This window comes from Marmota flaviventris, chromosome 1 (assembly GCF_047511675.1).
Source record: "Marmota flaviventris isolate mMarFla1 chromosome 1, mMarFla1.hap1, whole genome shotgun sequence".
In the NCBI taxonomy this organism is placed as follows: Eukaryota; Metazoa; Chordata; class Mammalia; order Rodentia; family Sciuridae; genus Marmota; species Marmota flaviventris.
This window is the reverse complement of record NC_092498.1, coordinates 80026829-80046315: the sequence shown is the minus strand read 5'-3', so window position 1 is coordinate 80046315 and position 19487 is coordinate 80026829. Positions and strand designations below refer to the sequence as shown.

Below are 19487 nucleotides of genomic sequence, written 5' to 3'. Positions count from 1 at the left end.
GTATACAACAAATATACACGATCTTGATTTGTTAATTTAAAAATAAAATTTAAAAAATAAAAAAAGATCTTACACATGTGTACACAAATAATGTGATTTTTCTGGTAATTGGATTGAATATAGAGAAGAATTTGGGAGAGGATTTTCAGGTTTGTATATTTAGTCTTCCAACCATTATATTAAGATGGTCTATTTATTGAAATTTCAACTTACAATTCTTTTTTTGTTGTTCTTAGGGTTTCCATTAGTCATTTTTTTTTATGGGCTTGGTAATGTATTTCCAGGTTTCCTTGTTGGTATAGTACATAATCTGAGCATTTTTCAACAGCATGATAATACATATCTAGTCCATTATCCTACCAGAAGTAAGTCTTCTACTTTAAAGTATTTTTTAAATGCAGTTGTCTATTAAATATCTATCACCATTTTAAATTTGTTTCTTCTGCCAATGTGTACATGGATGCTTACAAAAAACACATATCTATTTACTTTTAGGTGGGAAAATGGTAATCTGTGAAATAGCCCATTTTTGGTCAGGAGGAACTGCACAAAGTAGAGCTGAAGGAAATTTGATTGACATGGAAGGAGAAAACCTCTCAAAAAATTGCAATATTACAGGTACAGAAATGTATGACTATTGTAATTTTTCCATGTAAGTAAATCAGATCCATCATCAATAGCTACTGAATGTGTACTTCTAAAATTCACCAATAAGTCCTGAAGTTCTACCTCCTGCTACAGGAGATTAAAAGAATTATAAAATCCTCTTGTTATCACAGAATTGTTCTAGTATTATTGAAGACATGCAAAAATGTACATCTTATAATCAGATTATAATAAATTTTATAAAAATGCAAAAGCATTAAAAAATGAGTAGTATATGTAACAAATAGAATGAATCTGGGATAAAAGAGATCTTTGGAAGATGGAGGGATTTAAGAAAACTTCCTGGGACAGAAAACAATGGAATTGAACCTAGAGAAAAAAAAAATGAATTTTAAGAATTAGGAGTCATTGGATTGAAAATCAGTGTAGAAATAGAAGAAAAACTACTTTTATTTTCTAATTTTTAATATGTAACACTTTAATGTATAACCATTCTACAAATAGTAAACCAAAAAGTTAAGAAGTTTACTTGAATTCTTTTCTTTCTTTCTTTTTTCCTATAGAAACTTGGATGATTTGATTGCCCATTTTGGCTTTCATTTTCTCCAAAGTATCACCAGTTTCACAAAGTCCCCAGATTCTTTACTAATATTTTCTTAGAAATGGCTAAGTATGATTCACTCTAAACCTTAAAAAAAATGTCTCCAACATTGTGGGATATATAGAAATTCTTTATGAAAATGAATATTTTCATGTGTTATAATTCTCAAAACACTCAGTTTCTAAAGCAATAATATGTCATTGTAAGTTCACAAAAGTTCAACAAATTCCTTCAAGCACTATCCAACAATGGTCTATTTTTTCAGTGTTCCTTCTTTCTTCCTCTCTCACACAGAAATTCAATGTTATTAAAATTTATCAATACAACATTCTCAGAAAATAATCTAAGAATTTTTTGCTGCCTGTCTAATACAGTGGCTTGTTTTATAAAATTAGACCTACTGTGTAGGGTCTAATAATATCTAATCTAGATAATTGAATTCAGTTTGTTCATTTTGGGAAGATGAAACATAAAATAGTAAGGCAGAAGTGAATACCAGTGTAAGTCATTTTCAAGGAAATGTATTACTGTCTGAAGTGTTTGATATTTGTTTAGTTTATGTACAATGATGTCTTTAGATAAAATAACTCTACCTTTACTCAAAATAATTTGGCAGAAATTTTCCCTATTCTTATTACATGAGAATTTGACCAAATTTTACATTAAGTTTGTAGCAGCTACTAGGCTAGAGAGCAAAAAGCAAAGTGAAAAGTAAATCTTGAATTTTTAAGCTATTGGGAATAATGAGTCTTGGTTGTATCTCAAATTGCCACCTTATTTTTGTTTTGTTTTACTTTTATTTAAATAACAAGAATGGCAAGACCCAGGCTTGCTTTGCAATTGTACAGATGCTGTCCCTCTTCACGATGACAAGGCTTTGAAAGTTACAAATCCATTCTGGAAGGAACTATCTGCTTCTAACCCATTTCTGGATGATATAACTCAGCTAAGAAATAACCAGAAGAAAGAGAATATCTCCATTTTGAAAGAAGATCCTTTTCTTTTTTTAAGAGAAATTGAAACTGGAAATTCTTTTGATTCCTCTGATGATGAACTTGATGTGCATCAATTGCTCAGCAAGTCTCCCTTAAGAAAATCAGGAAGATCCAAAAGTGTTTCAGAACTTCTGGGCATTTTAAATGACACCACGAGTACTCATCAGAGTATGCAAGACTGTGACCAAATCCTAGCACAAGACTTAGAATGGCTTCAAAATGATCGAGAGGCTTATAAAATGGCTTGGTTAAGTCAACGCCAATTGGCTCGCTCCTGCTTGGATTTGAATACAATGAATCAGAGTCCTGGATGGGCCCAAACACAAGTTGCAGAGACAATCACAGTTTGTAAACTCAACCACCAAGGAGGGTCCATACAGTTACCTGAGTCAGACATCACTGTTCATGTGCCCCAAGGTCATGTAGCTGTGGGAGAATTCCAAGAGGTATCTCTAAGGGCATTTCTTGATCCTCCACAAATGCTTAATAATGATCTTTCATGCACTGTAAGCCCTCTGTTGGAAATCATGTTAAGTAACCTTAATACAATGGAAGCTGTTTTGTTAGAAATGAAAATTGGGGCTGAAGTAAGAAAGGATCCTTTCAGTCAAGTGATGACAGAAATGGTGTGCTTACACAGCCTGGTCAAAGAGGGTCCTTTCAAAGTATTAAACAACTGCTATGTTTATAAAGACACCATCCAAGTCAAGCTGGTGGACTTGAGTAAGGTGATGTATCTAGTGATTGCTGCACAACCTAAAGCTATTCAGTCATCACCTGCCACCATTTGGGATTACATTCACAAAACCATCTCAATTGGAATTTATGGCCCCAAATACATCCATCCCAATTTCACTGCTATTTTCACAGTTTGTGGACATAGCTATATTCCAGGAAAGCTTACAATCCCTGATATTAAAAAGGATGGAAAAAGCACATCTCCTGTTGTATTTCAGCTCTGGGGAAGGCATTCGTTTTTGCTTGACAAGCCGCAGGATTTAAATATTTCTGTGTTTTCATGTGATCCTGATTTTGAAGTAAAAGTGCAAGAAGATGGGAAACAAATTAAACAAAAGCAGTTGGAATTAGGTGAGGTGGTTCATCAACCAGTTTTCTTTTCTTTAGTGGACTGCAGAGAGATGCACTTGTTTGTTTTCCGTGTTCAGGTGGAGCCTCCTAATGGTAGACCAGTTGCACAGTTCTTTATCACTTCACCTGATCCGGCTCCCAACCTAAAAAGGCTCTCAAATCTGCACAAGGAGAAAGAGGAAAAGTCCACGCCTTTATTCTCATCAGTGCTTGTTAAATATCCCACATTCCAAGATAAAAAATTGAACTTTACCAACTATGGGGTAACCCTGAAGACAGTGCTCAGACAAAACAAGATTGACTACTTTCTGGAATATTTCAAAGGGGACACGATAGCTCTTCTTGGGGAAGGTAAGGTAAAGGCCATGGGGCAGTCTAAAGTGAAGGAATGGTATGTGGGAGTCCTCAGAGGGAAGATTGGACTTGTGCACTGCAAAAATGTCAAGGTGATTTCAAAAGAACAAGTCATGTCTGTGTCTGATAGTATCTTTACAACCAGGAATCTTCTTGAGCAAATTGCCCTGCCCTTTAAAAAACTGACTTATATATATTCAGTTGTATTGACCTTGGTGTTAGAAAAAGTTTATGACTGGAAAGTTTTAGCCGGTGTCCTGGGGTACTCTCATCTGGCACTGGAAAACTTTGATCAAATGCAAGCAGACAAAGAATCAGAAAAGGTTTCTTATGTTGTCAAGAAGCTAAAGGAAGATTGCCATGGAGACAGAAATACAAGGAAGTTTCTTTATGAACTTATTGTGGTGAGTATTGCTTGATCATAGTAATTTATTTACCACAGAAAATTTTATTAACTTTTAACCAAACATGTGAGAGGGGAAATATATATATATTTTAAAAAAGACAGCTTCACATAAGTCGAAGTCACTTCATAACAAATATAGAACCTATCCTAAAGGATCATACAATTGGGTTTTTTAGATTTGAGATTCAATTGTGATTTTTTCTCAGAAAATAAGGCCCCAAAGATTATCTTTTAAAGGGAGATTAAAGGTTCTGTTTGTGCTGGGCCTAAAACTTATAAGACATTTTCTTCTCTTCCTCTCTCAAATATTTAGATAGCCCTAAAATATCAGAATGGCTCCATAATGTGAAAGCAAACTTAAACAAAACTAACCTGGCCATTGCTAGAGGTCTACTTTTCAGTGTTTTTCTTTTTTCAAACATTTAATCAATGTCCTTTACTTTAGCATTTTTTTCTTCTTCGTGCAATACATTATAACCCAAGCAATGATATTGGTGATTCTAAATCCTATTTGAATAGGAGTCTCAGGATCAACATTTTTCTGCATGGTATTCATCCCAGTGGAAGGCTCAGGGGAGAGTTATAAAGAATTGTTTTGTCTTTGAAGTAGAAATTCAATATTTTGTTAAAATATCAAGACCATATTTCTAAAAATTATTGAACTATTTATTTTTTAAACAATAATGATGATAGCTAATACCCTCTTGAAACAAAGCTATATGTGTGTTTGTGTGTAGAAAAAAAAGGTTTGTATAGGTACATGTGTTGGAGTGTGTACTAAACAAATAACAACAACAATGACATTACACATAACAATGAAAAATGGTGCCCTATAGGAGATGAGTGAAATTATCCAAGTGGGTTCATAACAGAGGAGTAAAGTTTTAAAGTATAAAAGGAAGAAAAAAGGGGGACTGGGGTTGTGGCTCAGCGGTAGAGTGCTCATCTAGCATATGCTATACCCTGGGTCCAAGCCTCAGCACCACATAAAAATAAATAAAATAAATGTATTATGTCCAACTACAATTAAAAATAATTTTAAAAAATGAGTAAAAATAATTAGAGAAGAAATTTAGTGTGTGACATTAACAATAATTTATATATTAAAGGAATAAATATTAAAAAAAAAACTTTTCCTCCCCTTCAATATTTTTGACGGTTCTAAAATGATACCAAGAGTAGTTAAAGTTTAAAAGGCCCACTATTCATTTGTAAGTGAATAGTTTTATTATGATATGCTGCAATCTCACATAATCTGGGCCTTTGGAGACTGAATGTTAGAGGCCATGCTGCCTGGTGGAAGCTCATGTGCATTTTGCAATAGCATGTTACCTCTCAGAGCTCACATTCAGTATGTATTGACAAGTTTGAATTGAAATTGCTCTCTTTTTCTTCAGTGGAACTCTTAGTCATATTGGCCCAATGACCTAAAAATTTAAGCCTACTCATACCTGGGCATTTTGGGAGTATGATAATTAATACAGTACTTTGAATGGCTACATAGAAAATTCTGGTGGAGAACCCATTCATAAAAGTAGGTCCCAAGGGAGCCCTTAAACTCCTATAGTGCCTATGCAGGATTCAAGACTCCTGAATGGAAGGCATAAGCTAGGCCATCTCACAGGAAAGTGATTGAGTGTGAAGTGGGGGTACATTCTTGTCTCTTCAATCTTTCTTTGTACAATGAACACACTTTTATTTTTCCCCCTTGGACTGTATATAAATTTGAAGAACTGGCCAAACTAGGAAATTAAAGGGTGGCTGTCCTTATATACTTGACACTCTGTGAAGTCCTTCAGCATCTGATTTAATCTTCATATTTATTAATCATTGGACAGTGGTATTAGCACTATATCGATTTTTAAATCATTATTTTCTATGGCTACATAGAAAATTTTCTATGGCTATATAGAAAATTCTATTGAATAATTCATTTGAAGTCTTATAGTTTGTGGAGACAGATTTTAAACTCAGGTTTTATGACTTCAAGCAAAAAGATTCTTTTTGCTAGAAAAACAAATAACAACAACTGGACTGTGGAGCGATAAAGCCATTCCACATTACTAAAAGTCCTTCAGGGTCCTGCTGACTTGGATTGCTTCTCACTGAGGCTGTAATTTCTCAGTAGAAATGCATGGCTTAGTCTAGTCTCTGTATAAAACCACAGGCAGCCCTTCTCTGTGTATATTTACATGAGAATAAACACACTTTGCAACTTCAGTAGTTACCTAATTTGGTCATTCATTTGTACTTATTGTACTGTGTTTGTAGATAAAGGTTCCAAGTGCCACTAAGTAATGAGAAGCTGCTAAATACGTTTTTGTTGTTGTTGCTTTTCTTTTTTGCTTATTTGACCAGATAAGAGAATACATAGATATAATCACATTTTTAAAAGTGTATTCAAAGCAGAACAGCAACTTACAGAATTGTTTGAAACATACATGGTGAGTGAAAAAATTCAGATGCCTCAAAAGGAAGAAAGAGTGGTGGTTTTCCATTTTGCATGTAGAAGACTATGTTTTATCTTTAATACCTTATGGTTTATATTTAACACAATTACATTACTGGAGGGAGGTATTTGGTTATTTTTAAAATTTATAAATGTCATTAGCTTCGTTCCAAGCCGGAGTACCTGATTCATATGCAATAGGCATGATTCTGGGAAATTTTAGACTCTTGTGGGAGGAAGAGTGCTGGAGATTGAACTCAGAACCTCACACATGCTAAGTATGTGTGTTGAATTTGCGTAACAGTAAATCAAATATTTAGATTTCAGAAAACTTAGTTATATGTGTGGTGAAAAGAAGGACTCCAATTTCTAGAATAAGTAATAAAAATTTTAATTGAAAGGAAAAAATCAAAATGAGTTGTTTTTAATTATGATATATAATTGCTGCTGCAGGCTCTGCTAAAGATCGACTGTCAAGGGTTGGTAGTGCATCTTCTCCAAGAAGCTATTATTCTGACTTCAGCTGTCAAACTTGGAAAAGGCTGGAGGGAACTTGCTGAAAAGTTAGTAAGACTCACCAAGCAACAAATAGAGGCATACGAAATTCCTCACCGTGGAAAAACTGGAGATGTTGCTACCGAGGTGAGATTTTTTTTTATATGTCTAATTTAATAGTGAAAAGTTACAGAACATGTAAAGAAAATGCAATGAAGACCAGACCACATCCATGGATTAACTGGGTACAAATATTTCAGTGATGAGCATATATAAAATATTCTGTATCTTTCAAATGAGAAGCATTTCAAGATACTGAAGTTTAAGAAAATATTCTCTATTATATTAAATTTGACCTGGTAGAAGCAAAATGTATGTTCTCCACCTCCTTTGGGGGCATAGAGTTCATTATTAAGGTTTTGAGGTAATTTTTTTTTTTTTTCTGTGAAACAACTATTCTAGCTGGGTGATCAGGACAAAGAAACCTTTCCACAAAGAGTAAAAACACCAGAACTCCTTATCAGAATCCCAACAGCTGCAGAAAGTATCTTCAGTCCAGCTTCCAAATTCCTGGAGCCTGGGTCTCCATCAGGGACTCCAAATCACTTTAGCCAGGAGGAGCTAAGAACTGAGGACTTATTTTCCCCTCGTAAACTACATTTATCTCTGTAAACTGTACAGGTATTTCTGATACTATAGTATCAAGTGCCTTGCATGAAATGGACATAAGTGTTTAGTAGATGAGACAAAAGACCAAAAGTCATTACAAAGGGGAAAAAAACAATATTATGAGAAATGTGCTCTTCAGATTTGAATATTTCATTTCACTGACTAAAAAGTTGTCTTATTGAAAGCACAACCTTGCCCCCCCCCCTTTTTTCTTAATACTCTATTTTTAAAGAGTTTTCTTGAGAATAATTGGAAAGTTATTTATTCTATCAGCCTCCTTAAGCATCTGGCTTCTTTCTAATTGTTTATAGTTTGTCTCCCCCCAGTCTTGATGGGAACCAACCAACAGCACACTTTTCCATTATTTACTTTTGCATAGCCCAAATCATAAATGTCTAAGTCTGTGCCTAGGGCTGATGCATACCCAGAAGCAAAGAGGAAAGCCCCTAGCTGTTCTCCTAGGGGCTATAGTTCAGTTTCTTGTGATTAATACTAACAATCTTCACTCTGAACATGTTATTAAATAGTTAGAAAAATCCATGGTGTATAAACTAAAGCCATTCCAAATAACCTATAGGGATTTATACCGGTTAGGCCACTCAGACTAACGAGGAAATGTATGCTAATTTCTTTCCCCCTAACCAAATATAGCTGTAAAAGGTTTTTTTATTTGAAAGGAGTTGATTCTTAAATATGATCCATTCATAATTCAAGTAGTTGATTTCAGAACACACAGTTATTAGTTCCAAGTAGGGGATGCAGAAGGAAGGAACCAGCATTAGGACAGGGAGGAATCCAGGTTAGTGATTCTGGTGCTACTTTTGTTTCCTTTATTTCACTTCCTAGGGGTATATGCTCCAAAATTGCCCTCCAAGTGTGTCAGTGCCCTTACTTGGGATTTTTCACTGATTTTGTCTTCTTTTCAACTTCTCTCTCTTGCCTTTGTTCTATCTTTATTGTGTTTAATGGACATATATATACCAGGCAGAGGTTCTGGAAATATTTTGAAAATTAAGTTTTTTAATAACAACATAAGCTTTTAGCAACAAGAAGAAAAATCTTGTTTTTGGAGACATATGAGGCTGCCATTTTTTAAATTAAGCATCTCCCAAACTTAAAATTAAGAAATATTACTCAATTTCTCTAACGGCATTATAATTCCTACATAAAAACAAAACTATAAAGCTTAGAATCTGATTATAAGCAAAATACATTTTTCAGAATATTTATTTTGAAAACTGTACAGGTATTTCAGCCTGTTAATACTATAAAAAGATGTAACTCTTGCCAAGGTTTTTCCGAAAAAGTTAGTGCAAATTCACTGAAGTTTTTCTGAGGATATTTAGAGATTTAAATGTAGAGAAGTAAATAAAGTATTAGAAAAATAGGCTTTTTTTTTTTTTTAAAGTTGGATTTTACGAGGGAAAGTGGTAGGGATTTGGGGAATTTCTGTGCTAATCTTTTTTTTTTTTTCTTTTTTGGTACTAGGGATTCAACCCAGGGGGACTTAACCACTGAGCCACATCCCCAGCCCATTTTTAATCTTTTATTTTGAGACAGGGATTTGCTAATTGCTGAGGCTGGCCTCCTCCTGCCTTAGGCTCCTGAGCTGCTGGGATCACATGTGCGCACCACCATGCCCAGCTTGTGCTAAAATATTAATAGGCCTGGGGAATGTTATCATATATAGCAATAATTTCTTTATAACACTTTTCCATTGGCTACCTGCTTAACAATAAAGAAAATGCTCCTTCCATAAGGTTCAGTACAAATTTGAAGTCCCCTTAGCCCACGGAGCCCCACCTCAAGCAAAAGCACCTATATGCTTCTGGAGGATGCTTCATCTGACGTACCACATTAAGCCATCTTTCCTGTGGAAGTCCAGGGAAGCCAACATTCCTAATCATGATATTTTATCCATCATAGAAACCACTCAGCACACAAAGGTGTATTTTAATTAGTCAATGCAGGTCTGACTCTCTTTTGTATCATTTAAGAGCATTCTTTATTCCTTTTCATTTTCTGACTGGCAACTGGATTGTTCATGGCACTTTTTTTCTAGGTCTACCTTAAAGACTTGAAAGTAGATGATCTTCAAATAGTTAATTTCATTTATTTATTAAGTGAATGAAAGTTTCTACATGGAATTCTTCCCACTTGTTTAGCATTGTTCCCTTGTATCTATGCCCTCAGTGTTTTAATCAGTGATACACTTAGCATGTTTTCTGGGTCTCTCAGTTCTCACCATTGGTTTAGGAACTACAGAAATCACCAACAGAATGAAAAATGAAATTTTTTTTTTCTATTGAAAGCTGAATTGAACATTGGTTTGGGAATTGGGATAAACTGTCAATATTTGACTAACAAGTTTTTAAAGAAATATATTAGTAGATGAGGATGATAATAGTTACAATTTATTGACTATTACTGGATGTCTGTTCATCATTATGAGCTTTTTAATTACAATGTCTCATTTCTATCAACAAACTTTGTAAGGAATACATTATTACAATCCCATTTATGCCTATACAAAATAAGTTTGAACACATTTGTATAATTTTACCCAGAGTTACGTGGTTGTTAAGTTACATAGATAAAATTCAAATCCACTTTGTCTTATACAAAGTCCTAACTAGCATGCTAGGTTGGTGATGATAATGATGAATTATTGAATTTAGAAAAGATTAAAGTGGCCAGGAACAATCAGGGGACATGTCCTAGTTCTAAAGGATGAGGAACATTCAAATAATTGGAGAGGATTGGGAATTCAGAATTTCTGGAAACTAGTCAGTTCTAGAGACCAATGAAGAGAAGATGTGAAGGTTCGCCTTAATAATCATTGGGAGATGTGGTTGGCACATATGATGGGGTCAATGCAGGAGAGTATTGAATGACTTCCAAATCATAGAGATTAAGCTTCCTGGCCTGAATTCCCAATCCAAAGTGTTAGCCTAGAACATTGAGCAAGTGACTTTTGTAGGACTTTTTTTTTTTTTTTTTTTAGTAAAATGAGGTGGATAATATTATCTTATTTATCAGATGTCAAATTTTTGTTGAGGATCAAATGAGTTAATATATAAAAATATTTGTGACAATCACTTTGCATGGTTGGGGATTGCAAATCAAGTTAAGATGGCGCCTGGCAGTTTGCCAGGAGGAGTGGTTTGTGAGGCAACTCCACTGAGCCATTAAGATGGTAGAGATTCCTTATTGGCTGATTGCTGTATCTGGATGATGCTAATTGAGTCAAGCTGTGTGTAATCAGTTAGGATACCTCTGCTGCTCCACAATAAAGCGGCTCCTGCTACCTAGGGTGCCCGCTACCTTGTGTTCCTGCTCAGTTCCCGCTGAGTTTCCCCCGCAATAAAGCAGTTCCCGCTTCAACCTTCAAGTTGCTTGTCACCTCCCGGTTATTTGCCCAGCCTGACTGCGGCATTGCATATTGTAATCACTAAATATGTAATACCTGTTATTTTAATGAAGAGGAAGAGGTGAATTTGACCATTTTATGATAGTGAGTGATTTTGGAAAAGAGAATAAAATATAGTAATTTTTTAGTAATATGATTGAGAAAGAATGCAGGTGAGGAAAAAGTCAGCAATAATTTCAAGCAGTCTGAGAAACTGGCAGAACGTTAATGCATGGTAAAAATGAGAAAATGTCTTGGCTGATTAGCTTTTTCTTATGGGCTGAACATTTAATTTTCCTTGGAAAATCTCTGTTGCAAAAGGCAATAAGAATGTCCTTAGAATAATATGTTTTTCTGGCTTATGTGTAATTCCTGGGTCTGCTTACAGGGATATTGAATTGTCTGGTTCTGTATCTGGACTGGCTTAGTTCTAGCCTTGGTATTTATATCCCTTTTTTGCTGCTTGTTTTTTTTCCAATGAAAAACATAGTTTCATTTTCTTAAAGAAGAGAAAAGTCTTATATGGAAATTCACTTAACTGTGGTAAAATGTATAGAATAATCTCTCAAATCTTCATTGTTCAAGCTGGAAATTAGACCCAATGATATTAGATAATTGTCATCTACTTTGTACAATTCTTTACTTGTTGCTGCTATCTTCAGTTTCAAAATTATACTTGGCTTTTTGGAATGATGGAAGAAAGAAAAAAGGAATGAAATTCTTTGTTAATGCATATTATTCCAGTGGCCTTTTATTTAATTCTATATCATGTGTCATTACCACACTGAAAAATGAATACAAATAACAACCATAGTAGGCTCAATATTTTAAGGATATTTTTAAATGGACTTAGATGTAATAATGTTTGATTTTGATTTTAGGTTTTCTTTACCAAGGTCTATTACTAGAGAATTTAAACACAAGGAATTCCAACATCTAGCTAAGCATCAGACCAATATTTCAGCTTCTTCTCTCTTTTGAAGACAACAGCAACCTTCTCTTCAATAACATTTATATAATTACTAATTGCAGGTGATATAAAGCCTACGTGGATATTGTAAATGATGTCCTTAAGACAGAACACATGTAATAATAATTAAGAAGGCACACTTGCCTTAATACTTCTTCAGCTAATGGTACTTAAAATGAAATGTTGCTCCTATAATTTTATGAGGAAAGTAGGTGGATTATTAATCCATGAATGTGGCAAAATGTAATTATCCAAAGGTAGTTAAAATCAATTACATTCTTTATGCTATCCATATTTTATGAGCTAAAAAAAAAGACATAGAATGCTATGCTCACATCCAAATTGCTTTTATTCATGCCACATTCATCCTCTAGTGCATTTATCTAATAAGTCTTATTGGCTTCTGGGAATAAGCACTCTAAATATGGTAAACTTTATTTTTGTCTCTAATCCTGTTTCATTTCTTTTGGCATCCCACGTATTACTTTTCCATTGCTCCCTTATCTTTCACTTTGTCCCCAAATACTGAGAGGATAAATCAAAGGGAAGATATATTCCTTGCACACAAAAGCTGAGACTTTGTAAAACTGCTCAACTTGATAGACTAAATTATTACTGATACTGCCCTTTATAGAAGGAAATCACTGCACAGAGATGAGAAATGAACAATTCTCCTTTTATCAGCCTCATGCTTTCTATTCAAGGGTGAATCCATAACACCATAAGATTAACATTAAAAATTCTTAGAGACTTAAGAAGACAGCCTATATATCCAATATTTATATATTTCTGATTGAGATGAGAATCCTGAGATAATTTGTTTTGTAGTTAAGAAAAACTCAACAAAAACTCACAAAAGCAATCTTTCCTTTTGAATTGTTGAGAGATGAATACAGAATTTCTGCATCTTTCCTTAATCATATTAAGCAAGAGCAGAAAAACTACTTTTAAAATACAGAATATAACATAAACCTGGAAGAGATCTTAGCAGTTCACAACTCATTTCCAGCTTTTATAGGACTTAGGTTAATCTGGAAAGAAAATTATTTATTCTACCCATTTTATTCCTTCCAACATTTCTAGAGATGGATAACTTTATTTTCTCTTTAATGTATCATAAAATGTAGTGATATGTATTCTTGAACAAAATTTCACAGAGTTTATGGTTGGTTAATATATCAAAGTTATCTCTTGTGTTTTTGTGTTTGATAGTATGTGTTTATTTTAGCAAGAAAACTAGAACAAAATAAGAAAGACTTAAGAAATAAAAGTTTAAGTATTTAAGGACTTGAATCCAAATGTGATTTATCCATTCCAGAAAAGACAAAAAACAAAACAAAAAAATCCCCAAACCGATTAGACTATTGCATTCATGAAAGCTGGGTTTTTATTAGGTTTTGTTAAGGCAAAGTTCAATTTTGAAAAAGTTGTATTTTCCACACCAGGAAGGTATTTTCTTATTAAGGGAAAACATAAATAATGAAATTTAGTATTTTTATCAGCAATAAATATTGACATATTTGTTCCTTCTCAATTTCTCTTAATACTTGTCCTTCTAAGTATTCACCCCGACTTCATAATAATCTTAATTTCTATGTTTGTGTTCATGCCTAAAGGAAGTTAACCATTTTTCCTGTGTGTTTTGTATATGTTCCACTTTTATCCACAATAACCCTAAGTTTTCCATCCAGCAGAGTTAGAATTCAAACCAAAATCTCCTTTCTATATAAAATTTACTTTTTATAGATTTTTTCCTATTAAAAATTCCCCTATTTTCCATTGATCCTCCTCCTCTTCCTCTCTTTCATTCTTCCTTCAACACTCAAATTTCAAATGTGACTTCCTTTTATTTTTATTTATTTTTTGGTACTGAGAATGGAAGCCTGGGGCACACAACCATTGAGCCACATCCCCAGCCCTTTTTTTTTGGTATTTTATTTAGAGACAGTCTCACTGAGTTGCTTAGGGCCTCTCTGAGTTGCTTAGGACTTCGCTAAGTGGCTGAAGCTGGCTTTGAATTCACAGTCCTCCTGTCTCAGCCTCCTGTCAAATGTGACATCTTTATTCTGTGACTTTAATTTATTTGCTGCTTGATCATATCTCTAGTATGCTCTGCGATCATCCTCTTCAAACTGCTTTCGCCAACGTTACCAAAGGTTAGGCAACTGAACAACCTTGAATTTTCTAAGTTTTTCTTTATATTTTCACATCACTTTACATTATCAGTAGTGAGGGAGATTACAGAAAAAGGGATATTCTCTGTAGTTTGGTGGTAAAATGTTGCATACTCAGTTCTCCAAGAGGGAAATGCTCTCATTTATAGCTTTTGCTAATTTCCATGGCTTGACTACTCCCAACATGGGTGATTTGGGCCTAACAATGTGATGTCACATGGAGTTGGGGGATATGTGAGTGATCAGTCATGGGGAGCTTGTGTGAACAGGTTCTTGTAAATCATTGGATATTCTCCTTGGGATGCTGTTAGTTGCTGCCTTTTGCAACATGAAAGACCTGGCATCATTTTCCATCACTCCAACTCGAGCCTCTCACCATTGTTCTCTTGCTTTCTGTGTCTTATTGTATTCACTAACTATAGACTTGGTTAGGCTTAGAAGTTTCATCCCTTTATTTTCTTGTTTGGTGTGTCCCTCTGCTTGCACACTTTTCTCCATTCCTGTAGCATGATGGATGATAACCTCCACAGAGCAGTCAAAGGTTTATTTCCCCATTCTAATTTCTTATCATATAACTTCCCTCCATTATCTCACATTCAATAAGGGTAATACTAGGCTTCAACAGATAAGAAGCCCCCACTAAAGCATATTCACTTTCTTCCACATCCTATTAGAAAGCATTAAATTCAAACCACATGTTTTAGTCAGTTTTTTTTTTTTTTCTGCTATGACTAAAAGACCTGACCAGGACAATTATAGAGGAGTAAAAGTTTACTTGGCGGCTCAGAGTTTCAGAGGTCTCAGTCCACAGCTCCATTTCTCAGGGCTTGAGGTAAGGCTGAACATCATGGCAGAAGAGAGTAGTAGAGGGAAACGTTTCACATGATTATCAGAAAGTAGAGAAAAAGACTGCATTTTCCAGATACCAAATATATACCCCAAAGGCACACCTCCAATGACCCTCTTCCTCTAGCCATACCCTACCCACCTTCAGTTATCACTCAGTTAATCCCATCAGGGGATTCATTCACTGACTCAGTTAAGGCCCTCATAACTCAACCATTTCTCCTTTGAACATTCTTGCATTCTCTCACACATGAGATTTTGGGGGACACCTCACATTCAAACCATAACACCATATATCAGAAACTTTATGAATTGCCTTCATGTGAACATAAGACATTGGAATTATTATTCATATTTTATAGATTTAATAAATTCAAAGCTCAATTAATTTGATTAATTGATTCAAGTTAACCCATCCCATAAGCAGTGGAACTCAGATACAGTTACAAGATCCACACCAAAACCTATCTTTATTTCATTGCAACATCTTGTCTCTCAGCCAATGGGATGGTCTTCTTTTCTCCCCCATTAATTTTAAAATTATAGTAATTCTTTAGTTTTTTCTAACTGTTGTTGACTACCAAGTCTTGCCTGTCCTCCCACTGAGTCAGTGTTTGTGCAAGTATCTGCCTCTCTCCTATGATATAAACTTCTAAAAGCAAGAGCCATGCTTTAGTCATCATTTTATTCCTTGCTGTAACAAGATTCTTTGTACTGCTAGGAACTCAATCTTGATTTAATAAGTAAACTAACTAATGAACAGTGACTTTGAACAGTATTTTGAGTATTTTTTTGCTGTATTTGTACTATGAGAGCATTTCTTTTTTTTTAATTTCTTTTTTTATTCATTTTTTTAAAAAAATAATTGACAGTGGAATGCATTACAATTCTTATTACACATATACAGCACAATTTTTCATATCTCTGGTTGTGTATAAAGTATGTTGACACCAATTCGTGTCTTCATACATGTACTTTGGATAATGAATCCATCACATTCCACCATCCTTGCTAACCTCTCTCCCTTCCCTTTCCCTCCCATCCTTCTCCCCTATCTAGAATTCATCTATTCCTCCCATGATCCCCCTCCCTACCTGGCTATGAATCAGCCTCCTTATATCAGAAAAAACATTTGTTTTTTGGGGATTGGCTGACTTCACTTAGCATTATCTTCTCCAACGCCATCCATTTACCTGCAAAAAAATATGGAACCTTCACGAATTTGTGTATTATCCTTGCTCAGGGGCTATGAGAGCATTTCTGTGTTATCTGTGTTGGCAACTATCAGTGATTTTTATATATGGCAGATCAGATTTTACACTGAAGAAATACCCAGGTTTAGTTTGCTGCAGTGAGCAACAAAAGTCATATGCAAAATATACTCATATTTTAGTACCAATCATGAAGTTTACCAACGCCTGGCTGTTTTTGTCCCAAAGCTATTGTTCCCATTTCTAAACAGATTATGGTTTAGACTCCAGGGGATTTCACATGATTTTAGGGAAATGCCCCTCCTTGCATTTCTAACTAATCCAGGAGGCTCCAGGAAATCTCTTTATAGTTTCAGAAGTATTAATTAGGGTTCATTACTCAGCAATCTATCCAAATGTCTCTGAATTGCAAGAGCTGAGTGCATGTTCTGCAATTAGTACAAATTGGCAAATGTGAGGGGTTTACATAGCACTCTGCCTAAGTGCCTAAGTAGATGTATCATTGGATCTCTCCTGAATCTGTACCTTCTAATTTATGCATCACCTGTGTGTATTTCCTGCTCCCCGCATCTCTGAGAAGATGCTTCATGATTGAGTGTGCCTCAGGGCTTTTCTATACATAGCAATTCATAGTGCTGCAGCAAGATAAATGATACAGAGGTTTTCTACCTAGGAAAGTCAGAGAGGCCATTTTGACCACTTCTAACTATAAAGATACTCGAATTCTCACAGCAGTGACCAACCCCCAAATTACCCACTTGCAATTTTTAAAATACATCTACTTTCTGCGATATTTTATGCTAATCTCCTTTGCCAGCATCTTGTTACCAAAAAGTTCCCAGTTACGATTTATCATGAATATTTCCAAATGCATCGCTGATCAGGTTCAATAACAAAGGGACTTAGAACAGTCTTAGAAAGCATTAGTTGTAAATACATTATTTTCAACAATACATGACAAATTGAAAAATGATGTACCAAGTAGAGCATCAGAGGCTTTTAAGTGAATGCAATGTAGAATATAGGTTCCAGAGATTTTTATCAGCAGGATAAACCCACTACAGAATAATCTATTTATCTAGCATTTCCTTTCATCTGAGCAATCACAGTGAAGACTGAATCTAACAAAAAGGTTCTATTAATATGTTTCAGTTTGTCTTCCATTGATGATCTGAAACTGATGACCTATACTTTGAGAAGTTTGATTTCAATGTAAGTCTTCAGATATATAAGTGACAGGGTAGCCCACTCATAGTCTGTCAGTGGTGAAAGGTACAATTCTTTATTAATAGGTTTGGTGAGAGTAAAACTCAATGAGGGTAAATCTGAGATGATTTTTTTTTTTTTTGCTATATCATAGACCTTGCTATGATATAACCTTGACAATTATTTTTTCTTCTCTTATTTTGCAGAATTGAGCTTTGTCAAGAGAGGTGGGCATATGGGTGTTCATGATACTCTCAACAAATAGTATCAAATTATACTTTGAGACTTTATATGGATTGAACCAAAATAGAATGGAACTTCTTATTTAGGCCTTTAATTGTTTTCACTTCAGTTGTAGATTATATGGTGATATTGAAGGAAAGAGAAAAATGACATCTCAAAGTCCCACTTCATGTGATATTACTGTTAATGGATACTATTTTTAGAGGGCAATTCTACATAATATTTAGTTCAGTCTGTGTTCCTACGTTTTCAAGTGATAGAATCATAACTGAATTAGTTTAGTGAGCCCAAATGAGTAGTGAGTAATGAAGTTTATATTCCAAATATTCCAATTGTAAGTGCACGGTTCATTGTGTCATTTTTCTGTTTTGTCATTACACTGTGTGTGTGTTTGTCTGTGTGTGTATGCATTCTTCCATTTGTCTTATTTGATCTGCCTTTGTCTCTATTCTCTCTGAGCCTGGTTGCCTTGGTTACCATTACATATGCACTTGTATGTGAAGTATTCCTTTGACGTACATTTATTTCTATGGAAACAATGACATCATTGATGTGGGCAGGTGCTTAGAGAAAGCAAAGTGAAGAAGCATTGACTATTGTTCTTTCTTTGGTCATAAAATGTAACATTGAAGCAATTTTTGAACTAAAGAGCTATTTTTTACTTTCATTTTGACTTGATCATGAAGCTACAATTTTTCTTGCTTATAGACTTGCTTGAATAAAATGAATTAGAACTGTAAAATATGTTATATAAGTCATTATATGTAGTGTCATAAAATTCACCACATATAATAATAATAGTCATTTATTTAGCCTTAAGGGTTTATGGTAGTAACATTTGTTATTGTCAAAAAAAATTGTGCAAGGAGTTTTAACTTAACATCAAAACAAAGAGCAATAAGATGATGCATCAAGAAAAAAGAAAAAAACATACTTATAGTCACTATTTTAAAAATCTTTAGCTTTAGAAACAGGAATATAACAAAAAACTGATGGTTATTAAACCCTCTTTCTTATGACATCAAATAAGTCCATGTATAATTGGCATTCCATGTTAAGTCTTAAGAGGTCTTAAACCTTTTTAAAAGGCTTCTATTTTCCTGTTCTATTTCCATGCTATTCAAGTCTATTTTTTTCCCTTTGTAGATGATGTGGAAACCTGCCTATGATTTTCTCTATAATTGGAGTGCTCACTATGGAAATAGCTACAGAGATGTTTTACAAGACCTTCAATCAGCTTTGGACAGAATGAAAAACCCTGTAACCAAACAGTGGAGAGACTTAACTGGAGCTTTACTACTAGTAAATTCTTTGGAGATTTTGAGAGTAACTGCATTCTCTACTTCTGAGGATGTATAGGAATAGGGTGTGCTTTTTGGGAAAGGGAGAATGGTAGGGAGAGAGAGGTGTGTGTGTGTGTGTGTGTGTGTGTGTGTGTGTGTGTGTGTGTTTAAGAGAGGAAAAATATCTCAGAAAAATTACTTATTTTCTTCATGTTTGAAAAACTGCTTTTTACCTGGTCAAAGTAAGCCTACTGTTTTATCCAAGATTGGGTTTTTTAATCAAACATGTTTTTCTATTTCAGAAGCAAACATTAGGCTGCTTTGTTGTTAAGAAAAAAAAGAAAAGAAAAGCCCCCCCCCCCCTCTCTCTCTCTCTCTCTCTCTCTCTCTCTCCTTCAAAGTTATTTCAATTTTCTGAAGTTAAATGACTGCTAGAATAATAAAATTGCACAGATATCAGAATAAACTAGAAGCTCAACAT

The 19487-nt window shown here is 34.5% G+C and overlaps 1 protein-coding gene across 1 annotated transcript; it reads left to right on the top strand.

Annotated features, from left to right (window-relative positions):
• The first annotated feature begins 503 nt into the window (after window positions 1–503).
• Window positions 504–19082, top strand: Macc1 (MET transcriptional regulator MACC1). The gene is made up of 4 exons (XM_027932632.2): window positions 504–618; window positions 2020–4049; window positions 6954–7142; window positions 18870–19082. The coding sequence occupies exons 1-4, from the start codon at window positions 504–506 to the stop codon at window positions 19080–19082; spliced, it is 2547 nt and encodes an 848-aa protein (XP_027788433.2).
• The last annotated feature ends 405 nt before the right edge of the window (window positions 19083–19487 follow it).